Source organism: Paramormyrops kingsleyae, chromosome 7 (genome assembly GCF_048594095.1).
Source record: "Paramormyrops kingsleyae isolate MSU_618 chromosome 7, PKINGS_0.4, whole genome shotgun sequence".
NCBI classification, from domain to species: domain Eukaryota; kingdom Metazoa; phylum Chordata; class Actinopteri; order Osteoglossiformes; family Mormyridae; genus Paramormyrops; species Paramormyrops kingsleyae.
Window position 1 is genome coordinate 34,970,229 of NC_132803.1, and position 13,612 is coordinate 34,983,840.

The following is a 13,612-nucleotide window of genomic DNA, read 5'->3' on the forward strand; positions in this document are numbered from 1 at the left end:
GGTCTATTTGAAGAAAGCTGACACATTCATGTTGGCCCAAAGCAAAAATTATACCAAAACCATCACCTATTAGAATAGAATAGAATAGAATAGAATAGAATGACTTTATTGTCATTGCACATTTTCTTGGACAACGACATTTGCAAAGCAGTTCCTAGGATGTGCATAAAGCTAAACATTACAACATAAAAAAGTGAAGAAATATGACTATATAATACAAATTGTTCACCTCAAAGAATAGGCAAATCTTAGAGGTTTACTTGCATCCTAGAGAGACATAAAGGGTTTTGTAAGACCATAACATCTCAGATGAAGAACTGGGCAAATCCTGCTTCCAGCCATTACATTTTCACCACTATAGCCTGGTCACATGACCTAGTTAGTCACTCTGGATAAGTGTGTCAATTATGTCATCAGATGGGTGGGATAAAAGGTCAAGGAAAGTTAAAACAGGTTCATCCTGCGTATTATGCATTTAACTCGGACTTATTTCACGTCCTACACTTGCAAGGTGCAAGATCAATAAGCGTCCATTTCAAACTTACTTTTTCATTTGCCAAGTCTGTCAGTTCCAGGAAATTCTTTAATTTGATATCAAAATCACTTAATAGTCTCCACATGTCTCCTTCAATGCCCACCCCAACCTTTTTGATGGTGTCATCCTCTAGTAACATCTTCAGACCAGCAGGAAACCCTAGAGAAAAATTACAAAAGGGATAAACATAGCCTCGTATTTGCAGAGTGTGCCTGTGTGTTTGAGTCTACAATCCTCATTACTCCAAACGAGCCACTGAATTTTAGAATATATCATCAACAAATGTGCAGGGTAGCTACTATATGATCTCATGGCACCACAAGATCTGAATTTCAATACATTAAAAAAAAACAGCTATCTGCAATTCTGCCAGTTTCTGTAACGTGAAAAGGTTTTTAAAACCATAGATGTCCTAAAACGAATACTAATGAATGAAAGAGCAAAACAGGAAGTTAAAGGTCAACAGCACCAGAAATCCGGGCACAAAAAAATAAAGAAACCCATTTGTTGCACTTCATCGATCGATGCATTTGACTGACACTCCCATTGAAACAAACCTAGCATGGAGGAGAGATGAAAGAGATAGCATTTATGATCAGAAACACACAGCTGGATGAGAGCAACTTTCTGCTTCTGTCCTTTAGTAAAGCTGGGTGGCCACTCCATATCAAAGCCCACTGCAGAACCAGGTGTAAGCTGGGACCTGGGTGAAGACAAACAGGAAGCGTATCTTCAGTCAAGTAGTGAAGTTCACGCACATGCAGAGCCATCTGATCCGCCACAAAGTTAATTCATTTCACACCACCACAAACGGTTTTCCATTGCTGTTAATCACACCCACATACAAAGGGAGAAAAACGGAAAACCAGATATGAAATATTAGCGGATAAATATTTAGAAGCCATTTACTTAGCATTTAAAGGATGACCTCTTTATAGCGTAAGCAGATTAGGCAAGATGATGGATACATTGGGATCATCAAGGGTCTTGCAGGTACATGACAGTTTTATGGAGAGCTTTCCGGATATCAGTGTGTGGCAAAAGTGACAGGCAGAAAGGCAGAGAGCTTCTCAGATGTGCTTAATAAAAACACGCCACCAGTTTCATGATACCAGTCCCAAACCCGAACAAATGTGACTTAATAGCAATTTATAACTTTTAAAGGCATAGCCCAAATTTAAATTCATACAGTAGCCTAACAAAAGTCTGAATGATGAAAATAGCATTTACTAATTGTTCATAAAAAAAAGAATAGTTATCACAGAGTTCTAGAATTTCAGGGAGGATCTCTAACAGGATCACTGTTTGTAATTCTCAGTTTCTTCCCAGTCCGCACATTCATCACTTGGTTTTGTCTCAGAAAATTGATGGTTCCACAAAGAACAGTAATTATTGTGGAAGAAATATTACAGATTTTCCCAATAACCAATTAAAATGAATTATTGCTGCCAGTAACAGCATTTTTTTTATGAAACAGAACTAACATGCAGTCATACTGTATGTAGTGGAAATCGGAGCTTCAAAATAAAAGTTCAGCAATAAAAAACATTTGTATTTAGTGACTTTTCGGTAGCCAAATTAGAATGACGCAAAGACCACCTACAGCGAGCCCCTGAGGTCTGGTCAGTCAATCAGTGCTAATGCATAAAATATTCATTAATGACATTAGCCATGGTGTGCATGGTGAAGGCGCGCATCATCAATGAATGTAGTAATCATTCATTAGGGTAAACTTTTACACACTTAAACAAAGAACAAACTATTTTTTGCTGCCACCTTGAAGTTATATGAACATGTTATGTTTGTGAATTTCCAAAAGAATCCAGCTACTATGTGTGTGCCTGTGTGTTTATATATATGTGGTGCTGAAATGAAACGACTTAACTGTGGCACGTAAGGATGTAATTTTTTGTGTTCACTATTCATATTTAACATTAACATTTATAACAACAATTCTATAAAGTACTGTTTTACGCGAAATGTAGCAAAATTGAAGATTTTTTTTACATTAAATAAAACAAAAACAGAATTAAAAGAAAATACTTAAAATGAAAAATATTACAAAAAATATTTTAATCATTAAATTTTAATAATGCTGTAGCATTATTGAAATAAATGCCATTCTTTCCCATGTCATTTTAATAAGGTAATGATGGAAAATATAAATATGCCTTCTGTTAAATGTATTAACAAGTTGGACACGTGTCTAGTTCGGGCATTTCTAAATTTCAAAATACTGAAGGTCCTTCAGGTACCCAGTGGGACGCCTAGGCCAAGCCAAGAGTATTGTACAAGAATTGCATCAATTATATTTTTCTACTTAAATGAATAATACTGGCCAAATATGAATATTAATATTAAACCAGTATAAATAATTTCAGCCAAGTCTGAGTCAGAGCTTCAGATTTTCCTTCACTGGGTAGGTACAAGCTTCCTCGCTAGGAAAATTCAAGTGCTCAAATGAAACAAAAACTTTTACTTGGGCACACTTGCCTGAACCGACTGAATTTTACTACTTTATGAATTATGATGCCTCCTCACAATGGCAAAGGCACAATGCGCATTTCTAATGTCCACTGTGGGGAAGCTGCCTGCTACTCGCTCAGTTACATAGGTCCAAAGATAAACACGGATAACACCAGATGCAAAGAGGCAGGGACTTATTTTCAGAAACACCAGATAAACCAGACCATTGGCAATCTTCAGGCATTGGCATTGCAGCTAACCTAACAGTTAGCTCCTATGTGAGAAATACCCGACAGATACATTTCTGCCTTTCACCTATGGAAAACAAAGTCACAAACCACTGCCCATGAGTGATTCAGAAAAGCTCACCCCTGCATTCAATAACCAGAAGCAGGATTATTCTATGGCTCTGCACTCTGGCTGCACAAATTTGTCTCTGAAGTGAATCAGATGTAATGCAGCTAGAGTTCTAACCGCATGTGAAATGCATGGACGTTTCAGACCCGTAAGCACCTCCCTACACAGGCTAGCCCACAAATTTAGTGCCGAGTATAAAATACTGCTACTTTTCATTCAAGGTCAAAAATTTCCAGAGAAGATTAAACATCTACTCCTTCCATACAATCCACCCAGATGACTTTGTTCCCAAGATGTTGGTGCAACAAAAACTAAGAGGACACAGAGTAGCATAGCCGTGTCATGCAGATTTTATAAAATGTATATTGTATGTGTACAGGATATATATATAGCATATTGATGTAGCAAATACTCTGAAGAATTACCGTGAATCATTAAAATGTGCATTGGTTTAAAAAAAAAAAAAAAAAACACTGGTGGTAAACATATAAAAATAAACCAGACACTTTTAATGTTAATTGAATGCTTGACTGGCATTTGATACAAACACCACACAGCATATTACCTTAAATCCTCAGACAAAAAGGAGCAATCGTTTTTCTCACGGCTGTAGACAACTGTACCACTGAATTCCAGATACTGCAGACTGTCCTCCAAGATGTTTTTTTTGTACAAACTTTTTTGAGTCTAGAATTCAGAATAAAATATTAAGCCTTAAGTAACATCATTACAATAAGATTAGATTAGACACCATTGATTCTCAGACATACATGCAGTATAGAGTTATGCATAATGATTTAATCATAATGAAAGCAATGGTAAGTTTTGTTTTCATTCATTTTCAAATAAATGAATATTAAGATGGAAGATCTACCAACAAAAAAATGGGCCCCAAAATAATAAATTGCATTGACCTGATTAAACTACAGTAATTATAAACAGTGTTGGTCATTTCAGGTCCAAAAGCTACAAATCCAGACCAATATTGTTTCTACCAAACAGCTGAGTACTCTAGCTGTGACTGTGACTGTTTATGATCAACCTGAAATGACCAACACCGATTATAAAACAATTATTAGATGTTAGCTAATTAGTACGTCACACGTGAGCGCTTTTACCTGCTTTTGCCCGCTGTTGCCATGGTTTCCTCCCTTTGACATCCACTGTGGTAGTACCCTGTCCGCCATGGATTAATAAAACCTTAAATAAGGAAGGACAACGTTTAAGGTCATAACAACAGGAAATACCCTATCCTGAACATATTATTTAATATGTGCAATATGTCCAAGCACATCAAAAGCTTTCCATCTACTAAAATATGCACACACAAAAAAAAACTTGCAACATAAATAACAAGAAGCTTCAATTATCTACCAACTTGTAGTAGTGACTAACTTCACTAACTTCTTGTTTGCAAGGTTTCGCTAACTCCTCTGCGGGACTACGACAATCATTTACTTTCATTCGCAACTTTGCCACAAACGTTACAGTAAATATCTCGTTTTTTATTCATGGGCTACATCTCTAGCTATTTTACTGCGTAGCTGAGATTCTGTCATTCGAAAGATGCCTTTTACTTTACAAGAACAACTAAATGGCCAGGCACGACCCAGTCCTGCCATATGGGAACTTCCTCCCTCTTTGTCGCGCGTAAACTACGTCATGGCGCGCGTCCCCGCTAAACTAGCTACCGCCGCCGTAGCCTTGACCGAAGGTGCAACCTGACATGTGGCCGGCGATGCGTCTATCGCGCACTTGCTGCCCCGACGATTAATTTTCCAAAATAACCGTGAAACAGCAAATATTGCATATTTTTTCTCTGATTAGAGCACTAAGGCCGGCGAATTGTAAGAGCAGCGCCCTCTAAGGACACCGGGGATTGGGTGATTCCCTCTCGCGTTTCGGCAGCCTGTCGGCTGGCAGCCTGGCTTAGCTGTCAAGCAGACCGGGAGGAGTGAGTGACGGGGAGAGAAGAGAAGAGGAGAGGCTGATCGAGGCAGTCATCTGTGACATGCAGCGTGTCGCCTGACCTTTATAATAGGACAAGGAAAAGGCCGTAAAAACTGATGACAACTAGGGTTGCGGGTTTCCCCTCCGAGTCGGTCCAGGCATTCCGGGGATTGTGACTAAATGGTTTAGTAATAGTCGGCGCATCGCCGGTAATGGAGAGGCGAGCGGTCGCGCTGCTGCTACTGCTGCTGCTGATTTGCGGGAGAAATTGAATCAATGGCTGATAGCAACAGCAGAGGGATGGAGAGGAACAGGGGGAGGATGGCGCCGGACTCGGCTCCCCGGGGCGTGTATCCTCAGCCGTACCTTCACCCCGGCGTGCAGGGCATAGAGATCCAGGAGCTGGCCTCGAAGCGCGTAGACATCCAGAAGAAGCGTTTCTACCTGGACGTGAAGCAGAGCGCTCGGGGCCGCTTCCTGAAGATCGCCGAGGTGTGGATCGGCAGAGGCCGGCACGACAACATTAGGAAGAGCAAGCTGACGCTTTCCATGTCCATGGCCCCGGACCTGAGGTACTGCCTGGGCGACTTCATCGATTATTACGCCCACATCGGCCTGCGCAGCACCCAGATGGCGCGGCCGGAGGAGCAGAGCAACGGGCAGAGCGGCCGGCCACACGATGCGCGTCGGAGGCAGCCGGAGCACCATCCGCACGGCGCGCCGCTCTCCCCGACCGGCTCCGGCGCATCGGAGGAGCACGCCCACCGGGTGCTCAAGAGCGAGTTCATCGAGCGGGACAACAGAAAATACTATCTGGACCTAAAGGAGAACCAGCGCGGCCGCTTCCTCCGGATCAGGCAGACTGTCAGCAGGGGACACGGCACCATGGGCTACTACGGCCAGGGCATTGAACAGACCATCGTGCTGCCCGCACAAGGGCTCATCGAGTTTCGAGACGCCCTGTCGCAGCTGATCGAGGACTACGGGGACGAGGACGCCGACGAGCGGGGCCGGCCCACTCGGAACCACGACGAGTCCCCAGAGCTGCCCGAGGCCGTGTCCTTCCGGGTGGACAACAAGAGGTTCTACTTCGACGTGGGCTCCAACAGGTACGGCGTCTTCCTGAAGATCAGCGAGGTGCGGCAGCCGTACAGGAACACCATCACTGTGCCCCTCAAGGCCTGGGCCAGGTTTGGGGACAACTTCATCAGGTACGAGGAGGAGATGCGCCGGATCTTCACCTGCCACAAGGAGAAGAGGACAGATCCCCGGGCTGACAGCGAAGACCAAGAGGATTGACGATGCCTTACACGGTAGACAGATCAGCCTGACCATGAGCTTCAGACAGAAATGGTAACATAGTTTGTTAAAAAAAAAAACAATCCTCTTGAAGATGTACCTCTAAAATATTGTACTGTACGACTAGTCAACTAGCACTTTTAAATTTAATTGTTATGTTTCATTCATAATACGTTTATGCCGTCAAGCTGAAGGGGGTGAGGCAAAAGAATAGCTAGTTCACTTTTGCACAGTGAAAATGATATGTCATACGCTATCCTAACCATTGCATCGCAGTTTAAATAATGAGTTAAATATTTAAGCTTTTAAGTCTGTGTGTGCGTGTGTGTATCTGTCTGTCTATCTGTGTTCCAATGCTTGTGTGTGTGTGTGTATGTGTGTGTGTGTTTTGCTTTGCTATTTCACGTATATGCGTATACAGGTTTCAGTGTAGGTCTGTTTACCTCGCAGTTATGAAAAGAGGTTTTGAATATTAATTACACATTTTAATATCCTTGCGGATTTTACATTCTAATCTGGTCCATCAATCTGTGCACTTTATGGAGTTTTGCTCATACCGAGTTGGCCATCACGCCTCCTGTGCTCATTAGGGCCCTAAGCTGTCCTGCTGCCCTGTAGGGACATCCATATCAAAAATGAAACATGGTCATTTGTTTCTCAGTTTATAGTTACATATCAACAAAGGTCATATAATATTTACTGCAAGCAAAAAAAAATCAAAATCTGTTAATGGTGTGTCATTTATAGTTCTTAGTCTCTGGGAAATAAAAATCTACACTAACGAATGTGCAAATGTTACCCCCTCTCTCGTTCTGTAGATATCAGGGAGATGTTGCTGTATTTGAGCATCAGCCTTTCTGATTTTGTAGATTTGTTGAGCACACTGCTTGTTTTCATTTACCTTAAAGCCATTCTCGGTCCAAATCCTACTTGAAATCTAAATCAGTTACTTGAAACACCCAAATTATCATGTGGCTGCTTCACTTTTTTTTCTTTCTTGTTTGTATTTTAAAAACATTTGGTTTTGTAAGAAGACGCACAGACCCGAAGGTGAACGAGAGCATAGAATATCAGGCCGCCAATACCTGCTGGTTCACAGCTGTTTCGTGTATTTGATGTTGATTTCGCTTGTATCAGTCAGCTCTGTGTGTTTGGGACATTGACAGTTAGAGCATAAATCCATGGTGCTACGAAACAGAGATGAGAAGTAAACTTCGGCCAGTCCATTTTGGGGGTGTAAATGAGCACGTGGTTATCTATTATTTCTAGTGCCTCTGATAAGGTGGCCAGATTAACTCCCCTTCCACCCCACCCCCCCACCCCCCAGGTAAAGCTGAATAGTGTAACCAGAGGACCAGCACTGAACGATCAGTTCACAAACAAGGTGCTTCTATGAACCCCATCAGATCTTTGGGTTGTTTTAATGCAGTATACAGACTCCTGTGCAATCCCAAACAATAACTATAACACTTGATAACTGCCAAAAATGGAGTGTATTGACTTGCCCCCTTATGACTGACATGTGCTGTGATTTTCTGTATTTTGTCTGTATAACAGAAACGCTTTATGATAGCTTCTAGGTGCAATATCTTTCTGTTGCTTGTGTAGTTGGTGAAAGTACACACACAGTTTTTTTTCTCTGCCTATATCTAGCAGAAATTGTGCATGTCTTTTAATTCTGAATGAATGGAATATTATGTTTGAATAGACCCCCAAAACACATCATAAGCACACACATTATCAAGACATTTGTTTATTTACTGACATGCTTTAGTGTGTTTATATTTTATTTTTTTGACCCAGTGAAAAGCAACATTTTTAAATATGTTACCGTTTAGAAACATTTTAAAGATAATCTAAGTGATAGCAAACAGAGTATGTTAGTTTACAATAAACAATGAAGCTGTTCTCTGCCTTGAGAACAATGTTAGCGGCTGTCAGAGACAGAAACTTGAAACAGTCTGTGGTAAATTCTTTTCTACTTTTTCCCCCATCGTTTGAGCTTGGCAAATGAAAAACCGTGCTTGACGTACCAGTTTCATTTTCTGGTTTAAGAGGCTTCTGTTTATTAACAGGGAGATGGGAAACAGTAGGAAACGTCCTGAATATAGCTGAGCTCTACTTCAGATTGAACTCCATTCGAAAAAGACAACACTGCAGAACAGCAAGCAAAGTGTGTTAAGTGTTTTTGCTTTATTTACGCAGACATGCCAATGAAAAATAAAAAAAAATCTACTCCCAGTACGGGATTCTTCTCTCCAGTTGCACTTGACCACGTACTATGTAACAGGGAGAAGTTACGTAGTGCAATGAAGGGCTTTGCTGCATTGTATCTCAACATTTTGTGTGTAGAACTTCAGAAAATACCAGTTCTCCTATTTGCCTTACCAGTGTAATGTGAAAAAAGGCAAAACATATTTTACTAAGTATCAGCATCACCCTATATTTTAATGACAACTGACAAAAAAAAAACTAGGTTTTTTTTTCCCCTTGGTGGTGTTGGGGGGGGGGGGGGGCTCCAGCTGCTTAATTGCAGTATATTAACTGCAAACCTGTTTTCTCTGCTAGGCCTATATAAAACACGTTGTTATTTCCTGCGAGGAACTGGCATATCCAACATGCTGCACGTGTAGCAGCAAGTCTCCTTTTTTGTCACAGAGTTGTTATGCTGTCGCTGTTAAAACACGACAGTTTTGAGTGTTTTTTTCTCTGTTTGGTTGTCTATCGTTTACAGAGGGATGCTTAGAGAGCTGATAGTGACGTGAAACCTTAAAAAACGTTGGTTACTGTGTAAATATCAAAGTGGTAATTATATTGTTAAATCTAGTTAGCCATCTTGCTAACTAAGAATGGGTGGTTTAATATTTGAAAAGCACAAGAATGAGTCGGATGTATAAGTCCACGTACCTGTATGTCCTTTGATAGACATTCCTAAAACCAGTGGGTAGTTAATTGATAAATTGATTGATTCATTCATTAAGGGAATTGCCCAAATAACTATTCGAACCCTTTTCTCCTGATGAAACATCTAAGGCTTTGAGATGATTAAGTGCAACATTAGGACCTGAAGAGCACAATAGTCATGAAATGTACCTAAATGTGTAGCTTAGCCTGAAACGATAGATGTTCTTGGATTTTTATTATTTTTTTTGGTTATTTTTGGTATGAGTGCAATGAAATATCAGTGTTTTGAAATGTCCAAAATTGGTGGGGTTTTTTTTGGATAAAAAAAAACTAGCAAAAAAAATTTGTTGTATGACTTTGTGACCTAAGAAGAAATCTGAAATCTAGTGTCAATGGTAAGGTACTTTACCATACTTAATGTATTCTAGCTATGGTTTGGAAATTTTAGTTATTTATTTATTTATTTTGGCCCGTTGATATTTTGTTACCTTGTTACCCATGTCATGTTTGGGTTCGGTAAGATTGGAATGCGTGGGAGATACAGGGGACTACAGCTCTGCCTTAAAAACAATGTGCTCAGATCAGACGTCCAGCATTTGGGGCGACAGGCAAGCATCCCATCCCAGAAGGAGCACTTTAAAACAAAGGGCACTTTCTTCCTCCTCTGCCTCTCTTGTGACCGGCTTGGAGGAGGGACCCGAACTCGTCTGTCAGTTTCCTCTGCTTATGGGATGAAAGAGACAATCCTTGCTTGTACAAGCCCAAGCCTCGCTAACCTGACCTTAGGGCACCGTGGGCACAAACTTCAGTAATTACAGCCCAGAAGAAGGTGACCCCTACTTTTTCCGAAGGGGTGTACTGTGTCTCCGTTTCACCTTTCGCTGCAGTGTTTACTGAACCGCTCCTCTCCAGTGCTAGGACCTTAAGAGGAGCAGATCCACTCTCCCGGAGGAGTGTTTGTGGGCTCTGTCCGATTAGATATAAAAGATATACCTGTATTTTTACACTAGTGATATATCAACAGCCGCCATTCCTGGCTTCTAGTAACCAGAGCAACCAAAAAAAGAGGCGGTTTCTCCTGTGAACGTGGTTCCTCGTATCAGCCTCGTTGGTCTGTATGCTCGGAGCGCCTGACCATCCATTGACACCCACTGTTGTGTTGCGTTTCGAAGTCCGTGTGTAATTATTTTTAATTACGTTTCGCCGCTGAACTGGCGCTAGGCGCTCACCTTTTAGGATTTCAAGGCTGCAGCGGTTTGACACAGAGCGCTAAATGAATTAGTTTGCGGCACAATCTACGTTGATGTAATGTTGTGGCTTTGAGCTAGTGACCACGCACCGTCATTTAGAATAAAAAAAGAGCTGGACTCGGCTCTTTGAATTCTGTCTCGAAATGCTCTTGCGACCATCGCACCGGGTTACCCCAGCAGATCAGTACCAACGTATAATATACAGAAAAGCACTTTAAATTTTATGTGCACATGGGGTTTTCAATTTCCCCATCAAACCATAAATATTTATCAAAACAAATCTAATCTTACCTGAAGATAGAACTTTTAATCTTGTTCGCATAAAGAATTTATTGATTGAAATATATTATATTGAGCTTTATTTATAACCCAAAAGTGTAATATCACTGTTTTGTATTGTATGCTTTTTGAAGTTTGTCTGTTCTAATTTCTGTCCGTGCTTGTCGAGGGTGGATCGGTTGATGGATATTCTTTGGTTAGACTTTTTATGAACGAGAGTGCTGTTGACTCCGTAAAAATTTTCACTAAAATTAATTTAAAAAATATAATGTGTATATTTATTTTACTGGAAATCATTATTTACAATGATTTCTTAATAATGTAGCTACTGAATTTCTTTCCGGGAATGTCAGTAATCAAATTATGATACAATCAAGTTGAAAGATGAGTGATTTGTAAGAGTCCAGCATTGTTGTCGCATAAATAGGCACCGGGACGCAGAAAAGAATCCATGATTTCTTGTGAACTTCGACACGTGATGCATGACCATATTTCTTTTCATATTTCATTTAAAGGGAATGACTTCGCGAACCGTGGAGATTAACGGTTTAGCTGCTCATATTCGTCTCGAAAATCTCATCACATGGACTGTTACACTCAAAGAAAATGTCTCCATCCTTTAAGCCTTAACAATGGTTTTATTACACTGTTTTTGTTAAGGAGCAGTTAAATGTATTACCTTTGCGTTACCAGTGTAAGGGGCAAATGAGATGACACTGAGATATGCGTACAGCAGAACATCGTAGCAAAAAACCAAATAAGTTATCCTGAAAGATATCCGGTGTCTGAGATACACAGTCCGCGGCTAACAACAAACATAACCGACACAGACCACAATTCGCCTCTTTAGATATATAACGGAGTCGTGTACGTGACGTGCTGTGCAGGTATGGATATTAAAAAAGCTTTGTTGGCCTTTATTTATTATTAGTATTATTATTACTATTATTATCACTATTATTTTGATTTTGTGTTTATCATGCATTTCTGCAACAGTGGGAATTTAGAATTATAAATGTTTGATAAAGATTTAAAAACGGTGAAACACAGTGTTTTAGTGTATCTTGGGGTAAACGATTGTGTACAACATTAGCTTGTCCTCCTATAGTCCTATATTATATTATAAGACTCAAAACAAGAAAGCAATTGTTCTATATTCTAGCACTTTCTTTAACGTGTACTGTATTAGTTAATGTTCTACATGTATGGTACTGTATGAATATTCATTAATTGCCTTGTAGTGTTTGTAAAAGGTTGCAACGTGTAGGATACGTATATGAGAAATCCCAAGGTTTTTTGCATGTCAACAGTTGGGTCCAAACAACAAAAAAAAAGGAAAAATACATTTCAAAAAAGTGGTGCTATATTCTATAATATAATGGTGCTTCTGTGGACTCCAACTGCATGCATGCCGATTAGGAAGTAAAAAAAAATGGAGAAAAAGATAAAAAAAAACTTGAAACTGAACATTTTGTTTGGTAACGGCGGTGGAGATAATGTCTTTCTGTTACGACAATTCAGTGTAACTGTAAAATATATACTCACTCACTGTGGTTATAAATGTCTACGCTTCAGTGCTTACCGAACACCCCCCCTCCCTCCCTTCCCATCTATGTGTCTGTATTTGTTCATCTGGAGTCGACCTGCCAATACTGGCACCAGTTTGTTCCTGATGTAAGATTTTTTAATTTTTTTTTTTTTAAACAAAAAAATGCCTGTCGGTTGCCTGGAAACCCAAAAGCATCGCTGCAGTTGGGCGGACATTCCGAGTAGTTCTGTCGGCCCTAAATGCAGCTGGCGGATTATGCAGCCGGCAGTATGTGACCGGCTGCTGAACCCAACCTGTACGCTCCTCAATCAGCGCGTTCTGCAGTTAACCAGATCAGTGATGACTATTTACAGTTACCCTGCATTTGCGTCCTTTCCAAAAGATCTGTAGACAATCGTGACGAGTATGACAGTTTTATGTTGTTAGAATCGTATATATTTTCTTTCTTAAAGCAGCTTTTACATGTAGCAAGGTGGGATGGAAGAGGGTGAGGAGGGGGCACACATCATAAAACGGAAAAAAATCAGAGCATAAAGGGAGAGATCCATGATAATAGGAGCTGATTGTAAGAAATGGAAGACGATCAATATCACCATAAATGCCATTACTTCATTTCTGTTTAATAGAAATTTTCAGCAGACAAGATCAAATGTTTGCCACTGCAGATATATTCTCTGTTGTCACCATGATCACTTGGAAAGGAGGTAATAAAATCAAAATAAATGATTCTTGCTATTCTGCGTTTCTTAGTCCTGGTGTCTTTTTCTTCCTACAAGTTCCACTAGAGGGCAGCATCACATGCTGGGGTGTAGTGGTGCTTCAGTCTTAGGTGTCGCTGCACGAACTCTTGATGGAGGCCTGACTGAGCTCACCGATGACTTTTGACGATGACTTGACAGTTTATATTTTCGAATTCTTTTGGGAGATTTTAAAAGACATTTTAGATTATAACAAACATGAAAGAAAGATAATTTGTTCATTAACACACTAACAAATGTACTTTATTACAATTACAGTATATCA

The 13,612-nt window shown here is 40.3% G+C and overlaps 2 protein-coding genes across 9 annotated transcripts in view; one reads left to right on the forward strand and one right to left on the reverse strand.

Moving 5' to 3' along the window:
- Positions 1 to 5,018, reverse strand: part of wrn (WRN RecQ like helicase) — a 38,233-nt gene extending 33,215 nt beyond the window's left edge. Inside the window, exons 1-5 of one of the 8 annotated variants that reach the window (XM_072714846.1) lie at positions 4,968 to 5,018; positions 4,477 to 4,557; positions 3,924 to 4,045; positions 1,093 to 1,238; positions 546 to 694 (exon numbers count right to left, since the gene is read on the reverse strand). In XM_072714846.1, coding sequence (XP_072570947.1) covers positions 546 to 694; positions 1,093 to 1,238; positions 3,924 to 4,045; positions 4,477 to 4,545 — 486 coding nt within the window. In that variant the 5' untranslated portion in view covers positions 4,546 to 4,557; positions 4,968 to 5,018. Of the gene's footprint in view, positions 1 to 545; positions 695 to 1,092; positions 1,239 to 3,923; positions 4,046 to 4,476 lie in introns of those variants that run through there. The other 7 variants (XM_072714845.1, XM_072714841.1, XM_072714844.1 and 4 more) reach the window with 7 other exon arrangements.
- A 4-nt stretch (positions 5,019 to 5,022) lies between these two features.
- Positions 5,023 to 13,331, forward strand: purg (purine-rich element binding protein G). Its single transcript, XM_023795635.2, has one exon. It carries the CDS (start codon positions 5,585 to 5,587, stop codon positions 6,605 to 6,607), a length of 1,023 nt encoding a protein of 340 aa, XP_023651403.2. The 5' UTR covers positions 5,023 to 5,584; the 3' UTR covers positions 6,608 to 13,331.
- The last annotated feature ends 281 nt before the right edge of the window (positions 13,332 to 13,612 follow it).